General features: G+C 44.0%; 1 protein-coding gene across 8 annotated transcripts in view; it reads right to left on the bottom strand.

The window, feature by feature from the left end:
* DIXDC1 (DIX domain containing 1) overlaps positions 1-15,133 on the bottom strand; it is a 71,156-nt gene that overhangs the window by 7,621 nt on the left and 48,402 nt on the right. For all 8 annotated transcript variants that reach the window (XM_032359383.1, XM_032359385.1, XM_032359389.1 and 5 more), the window contains 10 exons: positions 13,435-13,524; positions 12,277-12,330; positions 10,225-10,275; positions 8,034-8,138; positions 7,557-7,610; positions 6,997-7,089; positions 6,846-6,917; positions 5,974-6,063; positions 5,473-5,634; positions 4,936-5,002 (listed from right to left, as the gene is read on the bottom strand). In XM_032359383.1, the coding sequence (XP_032215274.1) occupies positions 4,936-5,002; positions 5,473-5,634; positions 5,974-6,063; positions 6,846-6,917; positions 6,997-7,089; positions 7,557-7,610; positions 8,034-8,138; positions 10,225-10,275; positions 12,277-12,330; positions 13,435-13,524 (838 nt within the window). The remainder of the gene's footprint in view (positions 1-4,935; positions 5,003-5,472; positions 5,635-5,973; positions 6,064-6,845; positions 6,918-6,996; positions 7,090-7,556; positions 7,611-8,033; positions 8,139-10,224; positions 10,276-12,276; positions 12,331-13,434; positions 13,525-15,133) is intronic.

The raw sequence follows: 15,133 nt of genomic DNA, 5'->3' as shown, positions 1-15,133 counted from the left end.
CCATAAAGAGCCTGCGAGTGGGTGCAAACTCCCCTTGCTTCTGTGGCCCCGAGGGTTCCTACCCTCTCTGCTTAGCCTTGAGCAATTATAATCCTAGCCGAATTCTTTCCTATCGTATGGTGGGGCCATCTTCCTCCCACAAGTGCACCAGTGCTTGCATCCAGTCTCTCCTTGGAGGCATCACTTTGTACTCAGGCTCGTTGGTTGCTTTATGACCTCATCTCTCTCGTGGATTCAAGAAAGTGAAAGTTATGATTTCTTTTAGAGGACTCAACTTTGTCTTATCATTAGGGAAGGAGCCTTCTATATCCTAGGCAGAGGTTGGAAATTATTTTTCTTAACTTACTTTGTAAATTTATTTTTATTTTTACTTATGGGGGGGGCAAAAAGGTGATTTTTATTAAAGCATGGGGACAGGACCCGTGGGCAGAAAGAGCTGCCTAACTTACTTTTTAAAAATAGAGGTAAGGGGGCACCTGGGTGGCTCAGTGGGTTAAGCCGCTGCCTTCGGCTCAGGTCATGATCTCAGGGTCCTGGGATCGAGTCCCGCATTGGGCTCTCTGCTCAGCAGGAAGCCTGCTTCCCTCTCTCTCTCTCTGCCTGCCTCTCCATCTACTTGTGATTTCTCTCTGTCAAATAAATACATTAAAAAATAATAATAATAAAATAAAAAAATAAAAATAGAGGTAAAATTCACATAACACAAAACTCACCATTTTAACCATTCAAAGTGTACAATTCAGAGGCATTTAGTACATTCAGTATTATGTCACTGTAACTACTATCTAGTTGTAGAACATCTTATTATCCCAAAAGGTGTAGAACTTCATACTCATTAAGCAGTCCCTCCTTCCTAATCTTGGCATCTGTCTGATGTACTCACTGGTTGTTTCTCTGGATCTGCCTATTCTGGGCATTTCATATAAAAGGATTCATCCAGTTTATACCCTTTTGTGTCTGGCATCGTTCACTTAGCGTTTTCAAGGTTCATCCATGTTGTATCATGGATCAGTGCATTGTTTCTTTTTACAGCTGGATAATATTCCATCAGATGTACATGCCAGAATTTGTTTAAACATTCATTGGGTGATGGATGAACATTTGGGTTGTTTCCACCTTCTGGCTATTCTGAATAATGCTAGGTACGTGTGTGTGCAAGTTTGTAGTTTTTTTTTAAATACCTGTTTTTAATTCTTTGAGTATATTCCTAGGAAAGGAATTACTGGATCATAGAGTAATTCTGTAATTAAGTTTCTGAGGAACCACTAAATTGTTTTCCACAGCAGCTGTACCATTTGACATCTCCACCAGCAATGTCTGGGACCTCCCCCTCAACAATATTTATTTTCCATTCCTTTAGAACTAGGGTATCTCACTGTGATTTTGATGTGCATTTCCTAATGACTCTTGGTTTTACACATCTTTTCATGTGTGGACTGGCTATTTGTTTATCTTTGGAGAAACGCTTATTCAAGCCCTTTGCCTGTTTATTACTGGATTTCTTTGTCTTTTGTTGTCAGTCTGTAAGAGTTCTTTGTATATTCTCTATTCTACAGCCTTATCAGATATATGATTTTTCAAGTATTTAGTCCTATGGCCTTTGTCTTTTCACTTTCTTGATAGTGTCCTTTGATGCAAAATTTTTTAATTTTGATGAAGTCCCAATTTCCCTATTTTTTCTTCTATTGCTCATGCTTTGCTTTGTTTTTTGTTGCTGACTGAGAATCCAAGGTCATGAATATTTTCCAGGTCTTCTTCCAAGAATTTTACAGCCTTAGCTCTTACATTTACCTCAGTGATCCATTTTTAATGTTTATACATGGTGTGAGGTAGGGGTCCATCTCTATGCTCTACATCTCTACATGTGGATATACTGTTGTCCAGCACCATTTGTGGAAGAGACTATCTGCTGGTCTAATGACCACAGATGTATAGGTTTTATCTTAACTCTCAATTCTATTCCGCTCATCTACTGTATTACTTTATTTTTTTTAAGATTTTATTTTTATTTATTTGAGAGAGACAGAGAGAGCACCAGTGGGGTGGGAGGGCAGAGGGAGAGGGAAAAGCAGAATCTCCACTGAGCAGGGAGCCCAACGCAGGGCTCCATCCCAGGACCCTGGGATAAGACCTGAGCCAGAGGCAGATGCTTAACCGACTGAGCCACCCAGGGGCCACTCTACTGTATTACTTCTTAAATCCAAAATAATTATTATTGCTTCCCCTTAAGAGTAAAAGGCAAGAAAAGAAGTGGATTCAGAGAAAAGATTACTCTTTCAGGAGATCTGGGTGTGATGAAATGGAGAAAGACAGGGCATAAGCCAGAGGGGAATAATTGGAAGGTATTTTGAGACTATAAACATTCACCTTGCACCTCTCATCTGCCATCCACTATGCCATGTTATTTGCACATAATATTTCACTTAATGCTCATAATCCTTCAAAATTATCTCCATTTCATGAACAAGGAAACTAAAATTCATAGATATTAATTAACTCCCTTGCCCATGATCCGATCCACACTCTACTGAGAGCCAAAACTACACCCCCAGATCTGTTTGATTCCATACTCTGTATTTTTCCCACTCTATTTTGTATCCAGTTTTGGACACAAAGTTTGAAGTGCCATTCTGCCTATAGGGAGATATCCAGTTGTCATTCAAAAATACAGCCCTGGGGCGCTTGGATGGCTCAGTGGGTTAAAGCCTCTGCCTTCAGCTCAGATCATGATCCCAGGGTCCTGGGATCGAGCCCCGCATCAGGTCTCTGCTCAGTGGGGAGCCTGCTTCCCTTCCTTTCTCTCTGTCTGCCTCTCTGCCTGACTGTGATCTGTCTGTCAAATAAATAAATAAAATCTTAAAAAAAAAAAAAAAGAAGAAGAAGAACAATCAGTGATTTTTAGAAGTCAATAGAAGACAAGGTTTGAAAAGTAACCACTTTGATTAAGGCCAAGACGGTCAACAGTGATCTGACAAAAAGAACACTAAGTGTGGATTTGCTGAGTAAAAGCCGACTGGTGGCTTGAGTAGTGAATGGGAAGAAAGGATGGAAAAAGATCCCATGTAGACTATTTTTTCAAGGTTTGATGTGGGGGAATAAGAAAAAAAAGTCGGTAGGTAGGAGGCTAATGAGTTACACAAGCTTTTGTATTTTCAGGAGAGAGATCTTGTAACTGTGAATACAGAAATTAGATTAACTCTGTATATATAAGCAGCTATGAATATTTGCAGTATTTAGGATAAGTACAGCAAATACATAAAAGGATTTTTCCAGGAAGGAAGGAATTTTTAGATTTTTAAAGAAGAATTTCCAAATATTTAGAATTATCTGCATTGGCAATTTATATTAACCTAAAGAAAGTCCTGAAAGGGATGACAAAATAAAAAGTCTCTCAAGAAAATAGAAATGAGGGACATCTGGGTGGCTCAGTTGGTTGAACAGCTGCCTTTGGCTCAGGTCATGATCCCAGGGTCCCGGGATCGAGTCTAGCTTCCGGCTCCTTGCTCAGCCTGCCTCTCTCCTGGCCGCTCCCCCTGCTTGTACACACACACACTCTCTCTCTCTGACAAATAAATAAATGAATAAATAAATCTTAAAAAAAAAAATGACTGTTTCAAAACAATACTAAGAAAGAAATTGAAACTAATTCTGGTACTAATATAATTTTTTATTCCCAGTGTAAATCCCTCATTCCAGAAGAAAAGGTATCTGGGGGCTTACATATTATTTTATTTGCCCTACAAAAAACATTTTATCTTTCTTATTGTGCCAATATCTTAAGTGTCTTACTTTAGATTTTGTTTATTAATGTAGCTTTCAAAACTGTATATGTGGGCGCCTGGGTGGCTCAGTGGGTTAAGCCGCTGCCTTCAGCTCAGATCATGATCTCAGGGTCCTGGGATCAAGTCCCGCATCGGGCTCTCTGCTCAGTGGGGAGCCTGCTTCCTCCTCTCTCTGTCTGCCTCTCTGCCTACTTGTGATCTCTCTCTGTCAAATAAATAAATAAAATCTTTAAAAAAAAAAAAAACTGTAACAAACGGTTAGCTTTTTACTATTTGTTTTTTGTAGATTATTATGTACTTTTAGATTAGGCCTGGGTAAACCATAAAAGACAAAATGTGGATATTACTAAAGAAAAATGTAACATACGTGGTAAAAGAGAAATTACCAGGCAGGGTAGGTTTCCGGCATGTTTGAAGGAACAAGGAAAGGAATTAAGGAGAGGGCAGAGAGCAGATTAAATTACTTCTTCATCGTGGCCACTAGGTGGCGCAAGTCTTTTGAAAGACCCAAGCTCCCAGTTTTAAGGAAAATCCCCAAAGAAATTAAACTTTTGCCTTCAGGAAGAACTGGAAATTTTCTGTACTATTTGGGACTGTAGGGTGATTTGTGTGTGTTTCTGTTGTTTTATATTCTGCTGTGTTCGGTGTAAATATTTTGATATTGTATATTTTCCAAAATATCTTTGGAATCTCCTGAGCCAGGAGCATCCTGCACGTGCTAAAGGTACTTGGGGTAATGGTGCTGATGACGGCCGGTATGTGTCTTCACATCCTAGAAGTAACTCGATTCAAGTATTCCTACAGAAGCAATGTAAGAGTGAAGTACCACCTCTGGGGCACCTGGGTGGCTCAGTGGGTTAAAGCCTCTGCTTTCGGCTCAGGTCATGATCCCAGGGTTCTGGGATCGAGCCCCATGTCGGGCTCTTTGCTCTGCAGGGAGCCTGCTTCCTCCTCTCTCTCTCTCTCTGCCTGCCTCTCTGCCTACTTGTGATCTCTGTCTGTCAAATAAATAAATAAAATCTTAAAAAAAAAAAAAAAAAAGAGTGAAGTACCACAAGAAAAATTCTACTCTCAAAATGTCAGTAGCAAGAAAAGTACTAAATTTCTGATCTAATAAGCTAGGAGCCCTTACTGAGCAGTAATGAGTACTTACTTGAATTAGGGGGCCAGGACTCCCGGTATTCAGTACCTGCTTGAGTTCTGGGTGACTTGCCCCGAACCTGAGAAGCCACACAAAAATACCAAGAGTTATCATCAGCAGGAGAATTTATCCAAGAAATTTAAATCATAAAAATGTACCTGAAATATATACTTTTCTACCCCATCTTCCACAGTATATAAAATTGGACATTATATTCTAATAAGAACGATGTACATTTATAAAAGGCTCTCTAGTCTCCAATGTAGTTTCCCATATATTTCCACATCCAATGCCAAGCTCATTCAGGGGAGAAGAAGGGCAAGAAGCAGTAGAGGAGACTCCCGTGGGCTCAAGAACCACACTTCCTTAAGCCCTTATGCAATTTCTAGGAGCAAGAGTTATCACGAACGCCTTTCCTGATGCAGAGTCGGCTCCACTTAGAGGAAAACTTTTGACATGTCTGTTGGCAAAGCCGTCATCTCAATTAAACTTGATACAACGAAGTTCTTTGGTGCTGGCCCAAGAGAACCAGCCCAGAAAGAGGATTACCCTTCTGTCCGGCTTCTTCTGGGTCTCCATGGCGTGCAAGCGCTCCATCAGGCTGGAGAGGCCCTGCTCCAGGCTGTCGATGGTGTGGTGCTGAGGGTCGTGGCCGCTGAAGCTGCCGCGCAGGCTACGGAGTGCGTCGCGAACGAGCTGCAGGTCGCTGGTCTGGGGGCAGAAGGGAGGTGCCGCTGAGCTGGCGCGGCCACAGGACTAACCACATCCCCACTGCTGGGCTCAACACCCTACGCAGAGGCTCCCAGGCCGGATCTTTTATTTCCGAGGGAGGAGGTATGAATGCTAAGAAATTTTCCTTCACAGAAGTGGGCCTATTGTTTGCCCATTGATTATTCACGGCAGACAGCAAGAGTCTTGCATCCTCTGTGCTCATCAGATGCAGGAATTAGGGAACTGGGGTACAAAAGGCCCGGGGGTGCTGGTGATGGTTAGGCCACTGTTCTGGTTTTAGCTGGAAGTGGGGTCTGCATGCAAATCCTAAGAACCTACCCCTTTGTGAGTGACGGAAGCAGCTCCTTTTCCTGCCACTGGAAGGAGAAAACCATTGCTTTGAGAGTTGTGACTGTTGTAGCTGGTCACCTACGCAGCAAGAAATGACACTTGGTGTAAGGGAAAATTCCAAACCGAGATGTCCTCACCTTTCTTACTCACACTTACCACTTCCTATCACAGTCTCCCATTGTCTATCTGTTCATGTTGCTCTCAATTAGAATTTAACCCTCATGAGTGCAAAGACCTTTTTCTCCTTTCGTTCCCTGCTGTAACCCCGGTACTTGATACCTGGTTGGCACTGCTGAATAAGGAATGAGCAAAATGGAAGCCTCGGCCGGGGGACCCCTACCCTTGCCTCAGCGTGGCCATGGGCAGGGCTGAGAAGGCTGCTTCGGCGCCTCCTGCCTTCACTTCAGTGAGGAAAAGAATAAGAACAAAGACTAATATTTTGAAGCCTGACTTTGTGCCAAGTGGACTGTCTATTTTCCAGATGAGTCATTTCTTTTTTTTTTTCCTGATGAGTCTTCTTTCTTTCTTTCTTTTTTTTCAATAGGTCTTATTTCTAAAGCTCAAAAGTGAAGCAAATTAAGGTCACACAATGGCAACAAGTATGAAAAGCTGGAATTTGAAACTAGATTTTCTTTGCTTGGAAGCTGCGTTCTTATTTTTAAATTTTTTAAGTTTTATTTAAGTATTCTTGATACCCAATGTGGGGCTCGAACTCAAGACCCTGAGATCAAGATATAGTGCCTGCATATTGCTGCGACTGAGCCAGCCAGGAGCCCCTGGACCCTGCACTCTAAACCCCCTCACCAAATAGCCTCCTAAACCCTACAGATGTGGGAAGAGGGCCCAAAGGGGCAGGTTACCTCATCTGCCTCTCTTTTCATACAGTGAGCCAAAAGGACGTCTTTCTGTTCCAGCTCCCGCTCTAGGTCCACCTACAAGGAAGAGACGACATCAGAAAAAGCTGTCTTCAGGCTGGAGGGGCAGGAAGTCAGTGGGGGCCTCAACTCCCACCTGCTGGTAACTGGCCTCGGAGAGCTTCCGGAGGGCTTCTTCCAGCTTGGCCTGGTGCTGCTGCAGGAGGCGCTCCTTCTGCCCCAGCTCCTTCTGCAACAGAGACAGAGCTTTCAGGTGGGTGCAAAGCCAAGTGCGCTGAACAGCTCACTGCCGGCTGGGCAAGTTCCACCTGAGCAAAGGAGAGGCTCAAGGGGAAGAGTCCTTTCCTCAAGCCACACAGGAAGACATTCCACACTGTAGTGATCTGACACAGTACAGAGGGTTCTTGGAACAGTAAGGCAGAAGGGAACTAGCATTTGCAGGAGGACCGCCACATGGCACGCACGCAGGTTAGACATAAAGGTTGAGATGGAAGTTTGCAGACAACCAGCTCTGTACTCCTTCTCGTAGACATGCTATCTGTTCTTCAGGGTTATGGAATCAAAGGCACCCAGAAGATGTCCTTGCAGAAAGCAGCAAAGAGAACAGAGTATTCAGAGCTCTTTGAACAAGAGCAACAACAGACGATCCATAAAAGGTCAAAAGGGAATCATTTCCAAACTGATAGACATTCTTACTTTATACTCTCCCAAGAGCCTGTTCCGCTCCTCTAGCTTCCTCTGCAGGTCCACCTTCAAGAAGGAAAAGAAAGAATTAACCGGCACAGAGGTATTGTCTGCCACGCCCAGTAGGAAACCAACCACACAGTAACCAGAGCTGATGCTGGCTGTGAGGGCGCAGAGCACAGAGTGCGCACGACTATGGTGAAAACACACAGCTGCTCTCCATTTCTTTAGTAAGATAATCAAATGGTAGCACCACGGTTTTGTCTCTGTCTCAGTGTGCTCAAAATTGAAGGGCTCAAGGCCAGGGAGGTATGGGCTTTCAGCCGAGGGCAGAGATGACTCTAACAGGAAGTAAGACTAATTGCAGACATGGAGGACGGGCAGCTCAGAAATAAGCTAAGAGGTCAGGATGGCAGATCGAACTGGACTTCATGCATCCTATTTTGCTCCTGGGGCTCCGTGAGGTCCGAGTTCATTCATGCAGCTCACATTCTGGTTGTGCAGCTCATCTCTGTCCATATTCGCCCTCAGCAGTTCTTGTTTGAGCTGAAGAACAGAGGTGTCCTGTTGGGTCAACCTCTGCTGCAAGGCGTCCTGGGAACAAAAGCTCACTCATTACTGTGGTCCCAGTCAATCAATCAACCAGTCATCACTACAAGTTTTAAACCCCTTACTGGTATCCAGCATTAGTTCGGGCAAACTAGGAGACGGAAAGAATATGAGGTCTTGCAGTGAGTAGATGAGCAGGGGTTCTTCTGTCCCTCTCCTGGATGCTAGCACCTGAAGAAAAGTCCTATCCACTGTCCTACCTAGCTGTCTGAAACCCGCTTTCTCCTCCACCTATTACTCACCCCTACCCTCCACTGCCTTCCTGCCAGCATGATGCCAGAGAGAGAGTTGGTGGCCTTTGGGATCCAACAGACCGAGATTCAGATGACCAGTCTATTGCTTGCCTTCATGACGGCGACCATGGACAACGCTCTCTCTTTCCTCCCACCCTGGCTTCCTCATCTCTATCTAGGCCATATAAATACTGAGTCTAGATGAGCTCTTTTTCCTTCTCCTTCTCTACCAAATACCCATCTCTTGAGGGCTGCGCCCTACTGCTGCCTGCCACCCCATTCATAGAGAATCCCTGGAATCCCTCTCGGCCTGCTCCCACTGCCTTCCAATGCCTAGTCTAGACCAGGACTGGGATTGTATTTCCATGCTCGGAACTCCTCTTGGACTTGTGGTTTCTCTTCCCAGTATCCTATGATCTTACCAGCTTCAGGATGCTGTGTCTCAGCTTGGACTCTCTTGGTTCCTACCATGCCTAAGAACCGTGGGATGTATACACTTAAAAAGATCGGCTAGAACAAACTTTTCCAACCATGATGACCTCACATGGAACTCGGGACTGGAGCTGCACTGCAGTGTGTTTGCCTTGATTTTCCTCTCTTTACAGAATGCAAAGAAAAATGGGGTGGGCTCTGCAGAAGGTGAGGGTCTGTCCTTAAGTACACTGTCAGCCACAGCAGTACACGCCAAAGGTCATCCAAGATGCGCTTGGCATTGGCAGTTCAGAGAACTTTTCCCAAAGTGTTAGTAAGTGTTGCATGGGAGAAAAAGCACTTCTGTGGTTAATAATTCCAAACTTTTTATGGCAGACTTTCTCAGGTCCTCTAGTATGGGACTCTTCCAGCCTACAAGGCCTTTCTCAAACTCATCTGAGCATGGAACGCTTTGTTTTCTGACATATCTCAAAGGAAATATGAAATATACTCTATGAAATATACTGACTCTGACAAACCCTGCGGAGCTGTGAACAGGAGTGTAGGGAAGTCTGCCTGTGAACAGGAGTGTAAGGAAGAGGGGAAGACAGCAGCTTAAGAACATCCTTTCACGTTTCTAAGTGTTTATTCAACAGAAGCATTCCCATGGAGGAGAAGCAACATATATTCAAAACCGCTAGCTAGATCACTGTATTAGCAAAAGACTGGAGGTAACCTAAAAGACCATCAACAGGAACTGATTACATGATCAGATAAATATATACTGGCATACTATGCAACCATAAAAAAGATGTAGGAAGGTTTTTATGTACTGAAATAGAATGATCTCCAAGATATGCTACTAGGTGGAAAAAGAGCAACGTGTCAAGCTGTATGTATAATACACTATTATTGAGGGAAAAATCATATACACACATATTGATAACTGTAAGTTACCGTCAGGAAAGAGAACTAAGTGACTGAGTGGGGGGAGGGGACAGGGCTGGAAGACAGACTTTTCAGGCATGGTCTTTTCACACCATCTTCACTTCAAGCCATTAAATACCATTACCTACTCAAACACTAAGTAAATTACAATGTTTAAGAGGACATTCGTCTTTAGAACTGAAGAAAACTATAAAACCTGGTTGTTTTTACATATAAAAACTGTGAGGGTGGTAGAGGGAAGGGACAGCGTAACAAGTCGTAACGTCAGAAATTAGCCTCAGCAAAACGCTGGTGTTTTCCCCAACATGTGTCACTTCTCATCCACAAAGTGATACTTCCTAGTAGCACTCCACCTGCCCAAGGCTCCTGCAAATGTATACAAGACCCCAACCCCAACCATCCTCTTCCTGCCCACACTCAGCAGTAGACAGGTTTACCGGGTAGAGTTTATTGAAAGGGTTAAATGTCTTCCTTTTTACCTTTATCCCCTGTAAGTTTCTGGCTTCTTGTTTACATTTCAGCAGCTCCTTCTGCAAACCAAATATAGTTAGATCAGATGGTGGCATCTGGGTTGCATCAGAAGCATTACCTCATTCTGTCAGGAGGAACACAAAACCCAGATAGCCATTCCATGAACAACGAACCCTCTCCTGAGGCGGAAAGCAGATCCGGTCCAGTAAACAGTAAAGGCGGCCTCACAGAGACAAGAACGAGACCCATCCTGTCCTTCCCTGTGCTACCCAGGCCCAAATGCGGGTAGAGAAGCGTCTTGTCAAGAAAGAAGATACCGGGGCGCCTGGGTGGCTCAGTGGGTTAAAGCCTCTGCCTTCGGCTCGGGTCATGATCCCAGGGTCCTGGGACTGAGCCCCGCATCAGGCTCTCTGCTCAGCTAGGAGCCTGCTTCCCCTTCTCTCTCTGCCTGCCTCTCTGCCTACTTGTGATCTCTGTCTCTCAAAATAAATAGAATCTTTAAAAAAAAAAAAAAAAAAAAAAAGAAAGAAGATACCACATTCCCACAGACTCTCATTCCTACAGTTAGCCCTCTTCACTGACAGGAAAACCTAATCATCATAATCTAGGTCTCCCTTACTGAAGCACACAATCCTATCTTCACATGCCTACCCCCAGTGTCATGTGTTCGACAAAGGGCTAGAGTCCTTTGGATTCTCCAAGTGGGCATTGTTCTTTATAAACCAAACAAAGACACATTTAGCCCAACAATGAAATACTAATTATCCACCCCTTACAATAGATTAAAGACACGTATATAACTGTCACTAGGGAAGATTTTAGGAGAGGAACACGCAGACCCTAGACCCTGCTCCTTTCCTATTGCATCCCATTAAGAGTTTGGAATTAACATATCTAAAATAGGAAATTCCTAACATGGGCTCCACAGATGGACTCGAAAGTAATTCTATTAAAAATTCAAGTCAGTGAGTGTGTGAGCACATACTTGTGCATATCCTGGAGAGTGCTAATGGCTTTAGTCATATACCTAGGACTCCAAAAAAGTTAAAACCCATTGAACTAGAAGCGTTCTGGGAAGAAGTCTTTATAAAGGACCATACTAGACTATGATTAATACTACTGTATCATGTATTTGAAAGTTGGTAAGATAATAAATGTTAAAAGTTCTCATTAAAAGAAAAAAAATGTGGGGCCCCTGGGTCGCTCAGTGGGTTAAAGCCTCTGCCTTCGGCTCAGGTCATGATCCCAGGGTCCTGGGATCGAGCCCCGCATGGAGCCCCACATCGGGCTCTCTCTGCTCAGCAGGGAGCCTGCTTCCTCTTCTTTCTCTCTGCCTGCCTCTCTGCCTACTTGTGATCTGTCAAATAAATAAATAAATAAATCTTAAAAAAAAAAAAAAAGAAAAAAGAACAAAAATGTGTAACTGTGTGGTGGTGGATGTTAGCTACATTTATAATGGTGATCATTTCATAATATATACACATATCAAATCAATGTTGTACAGCTGAAATTAATGTAGTATAAATTATTTTAAAATTATCTTAAAAAGACCATACTGGGGGGCACCTGGGTGGCTCGTCAGTTAAGCATCTGCCTTTGGCTCAGGTCATGATTTCAGGGTCCTGGGCTCCAGCCCTTAGTCAGGCTCTCTGCTCAGTGGAGAGTCTGCTTTTCCCTCTCCCTCTGACCCACCCCCCACCTCGTGCTCTCATTCACATTCCCTCTCTCTCAAAGAAATGAACTAAAAATTAAAAAAAAAAGAAAAGAACCATATTGATATTAGACCCATTTTTAATTAAAAAAGAAAAATTATGAAACATTTAAAACACAAAGAAAGGTGGAACCAATGACATAGATACCTATTACCACCAAGACTCAAAAGACATTACATTTTTGCCATACTCAGGACATGTCTCTCTCTTTCAATCAAAGATATAAAACAGACACAGCCAAAGTCCTAAGTCTGCATCCCGTCTCTCATACACATCACTGTTCTGATGCTGGTGTGTGATATTCCCATAAGTTTTTTCAAAGGGAAAAAGGCACATGTTCTGACATACCTTTAGGTCCTGATTCTCCTCCATACTCTGATCCAGACGACTCTGGATTATAATCTAAATATAAGGCACAAAGAGATGGCTATGCAGCTATGCCGTGAAATTCAGAGGTCATTCATTCAGCAAGTATTTACTGGGTACCTTTTCCAATGTTAGCCTCCTACCTGAATACAGAGAACAGGAAGCAGCCCCTCCTCTCTGGGGGAAGCACAAGGCGGGGAGTGGCAAGGAAAGGACTGTGGATGAAATTCAGTCAAGTGCTTGTGTACTAGGTACAGCAGGTCCGAGGAAAAGCAAAGGAATGATAAAATGACTCTTGCCTTGGAGGGAAATTTTATTGTTGCTGTTTTATAGAAAATGAATTAGAGGAGGACAGGAGAGGAATCAGGAAAACCAGCTGGAAGGCTGCTAGCATACTGGATGGAGGACTGAATTAAGGTCGTGGCTTTGAGAAAGGAGAGAAGTGGATGGATATAATTTAAAGGGGGAATGGACAGAGCTGGGTGACCTACCAGACACAGAGGGAAGGGCCAGAAGGATGCAAGGATGATGTTCAGTCTTGGGTATCTGGGGCCGTGGGTAGCGATCAGAAACAGAGTGCAAAGGGACAAGTAGTTTTGGTGGTGGAGAGAGAAAAGCCGTTGAATTTAGGACTCGAGGTAGTGAGAGGCTTACGGGACACGGAAGTGGAGATGATGGGCGGTGGTTACATGCCGCACTGGCCAGTCAGTCTACAGCTCCAGAGCGGAGCTAGAAATCAGCATCTGAGAAGCAGGGTGGGAAGTGCAAGACGCCAAGGAGGCAGGTAACACCGCCCAGGCGAACAGATCCGATAGCAGTGGCCCCCAGGGGAACTCTGAGGAGCTTCAAAGGGAACTTGAAGGTGAGCTCTGTGAGGGTGGGGTCGTAGGTCTGCTTTGTCCTCAGGGCATCTCCAGTACCAGGAAGTTGTGCCAGGCATAGTTGGCGCTCAGTAAATTTGTTGATGAGGAGAGGGAGGGAGAATGGAAGAAAGAGTCAAAAATACAGAGGAAAACAGGAGAGGTGGGGTCAGGGAAGAGAACATTTCAAGAAAGTGAGGACAACAGAGTCGAAAGCTAAAAGCAAATCAAACACATAAACCGGTTTATCTGGAGTCCAGTCACAGACGAAGGAACTCACCAGCTGTTCCTCAGGATTGACTCCTGGTTGAAGGAGGGCCAGGGGCCTCTCCTGTTCATCTTCGGGTAAGGATCCATTGAGCAGTAAGGCCTGAATAAGCACAGAAGCAGAAAGAAACCTGACTCCCATCAGATGACGGAGTCCAGAGTTGAGCTTGCTAAGCTTATCCTAAACTGAAATCACAACTGAGCTTCCCATGGAAATCTCCTTGGTAATTTTTGGTCCTTTGATACCTCCAATTTTTCATCTTGGGTCTCTCGGGAGTTCCTTTTATCGGGCCCACACTTAGGACCCTTTCATCTTCCTGGATGTGCCTGAATCCTTCCCTTCAAGGCTCTGTGGCTCCAGCTGCTCAAACTGAATTTACTACCTAGAAAGTGAACTAAAAGAATTACCTTTCCTTAGAGAAGTTAACTACAATGAATTATTTAAAACACATTTAGGGGCGCCTGGCAGGCTCAGTCTGTAGAGCGTGTGACTCTGGATCTCAGGGTTGTGTGTTTGAGCCCCAGGATAGGTGTAGAGATTACTGAGAAAGAAAAAATCTTAAAAAAAAAAAAAATACATTTCGAGCACTGACTTGGGTTTGTTGGATTTCTGTTTGTTTTAATAACTCTGAATTTTTACTCCCTAGGGCAACCTGTATAGAACAAGAAGTAAAACCTATTGACAGAGAGATGTCCTCCTCATTTCCGCTCCCCACACCAGGCTTTGCTTTCACAGAGTGTGGGGGGTGGGGGGTGGGGGAGGCACACTTACCCTGAAGGAGAGGAAGCACAGACCCTAGGGCCCTTCACAGGCACTGACCATCCCAAAGCCCCGCTCTAATATTGTACAGCTCAACAACATGGGTTTGCACTGCACAGGTCCCACTGATATAAATTTTTTTTTTTTTTACAAAATACATTATAGTTCTGAAAGCATATTTTCTCCTCCTTATGATTTTAACATTTGCTATTCTCTAGTTTACTTTAAGAGCACGGTATGTAATACCGGTAACAGTCAAAACAGGGGTTAATCAACTCTTTATGTTTTCAGTAAACCTTATGGTCAACAGTAGGCTGTTAGTAGTTAAGTTCTGGGGGAGTCAAAAGTCATACACAGATTTTCAACTGTGCAGGGGGTTGGTGCCCCTAGTCACCTCCCCCACAAGTTGTCCAAAGATCAACTGTACTCATGATCTGTAACCTTATTCCTCAAGAAGACCCCCAAAACTGTATTCTTTAGCACTCACAAAACCTGAACTGCTCATGCAGGTAGGATTACGAGACCTATCAGCTCAGTGGAAGATTTAAGAGTGTGTCCCCTTTTTATATTTCAGTTCTGTCCCAGTTCAGTCAAGAGTTACAGAGATTATGGGGCGCCTGGGTGGCTCAGTGGGTTAAAGCCTCTGCCTTCAGCTCAGGTCATGATCTCAGGGTCCTGGGATCGAGCCCCGCATTGGGCCTCTCTGTGCTTCCTCCTCTCTCTGCCTGACTCTCTGCCTACTTGTGATCTCTGTCTGTCAAATAAATAAATAAAATCTTTAAAAAAAAAAAATAAAGTGGGGCGCCTGGGTGGCTCAGTGGTTTAAGCCTCTGCTTTCAGCTCAGGTCATGATCTCAGGGTCCTGGGATCGAGCCCCACATCGGGCTCTCTGCTCAGCGGGGAGCCTGCTTCCCCCTCTCTCTCTGCCTGCCTCTCTGCCTAATTATGATCT

This window comes from Mustela erminea, chromosome 9 (assembly GCF_009829155.1).
Source record: "Mustela erminea isolate mMusErm1 chromosome 9, mMusErm1.Pri, whole genome shotgun sequence".
In the NCBI taxonomy this organism is placed as follows: Eukaryota; Metazoa; Chordata; class Mammalia; order Carnivora; family Mustelidae; genus Mustela; species Mustela erminea.
Note: the sequence above shows the minus strand (reverse complement) of the source record. Positions and strands in the feature narration are given on the sequence as shown.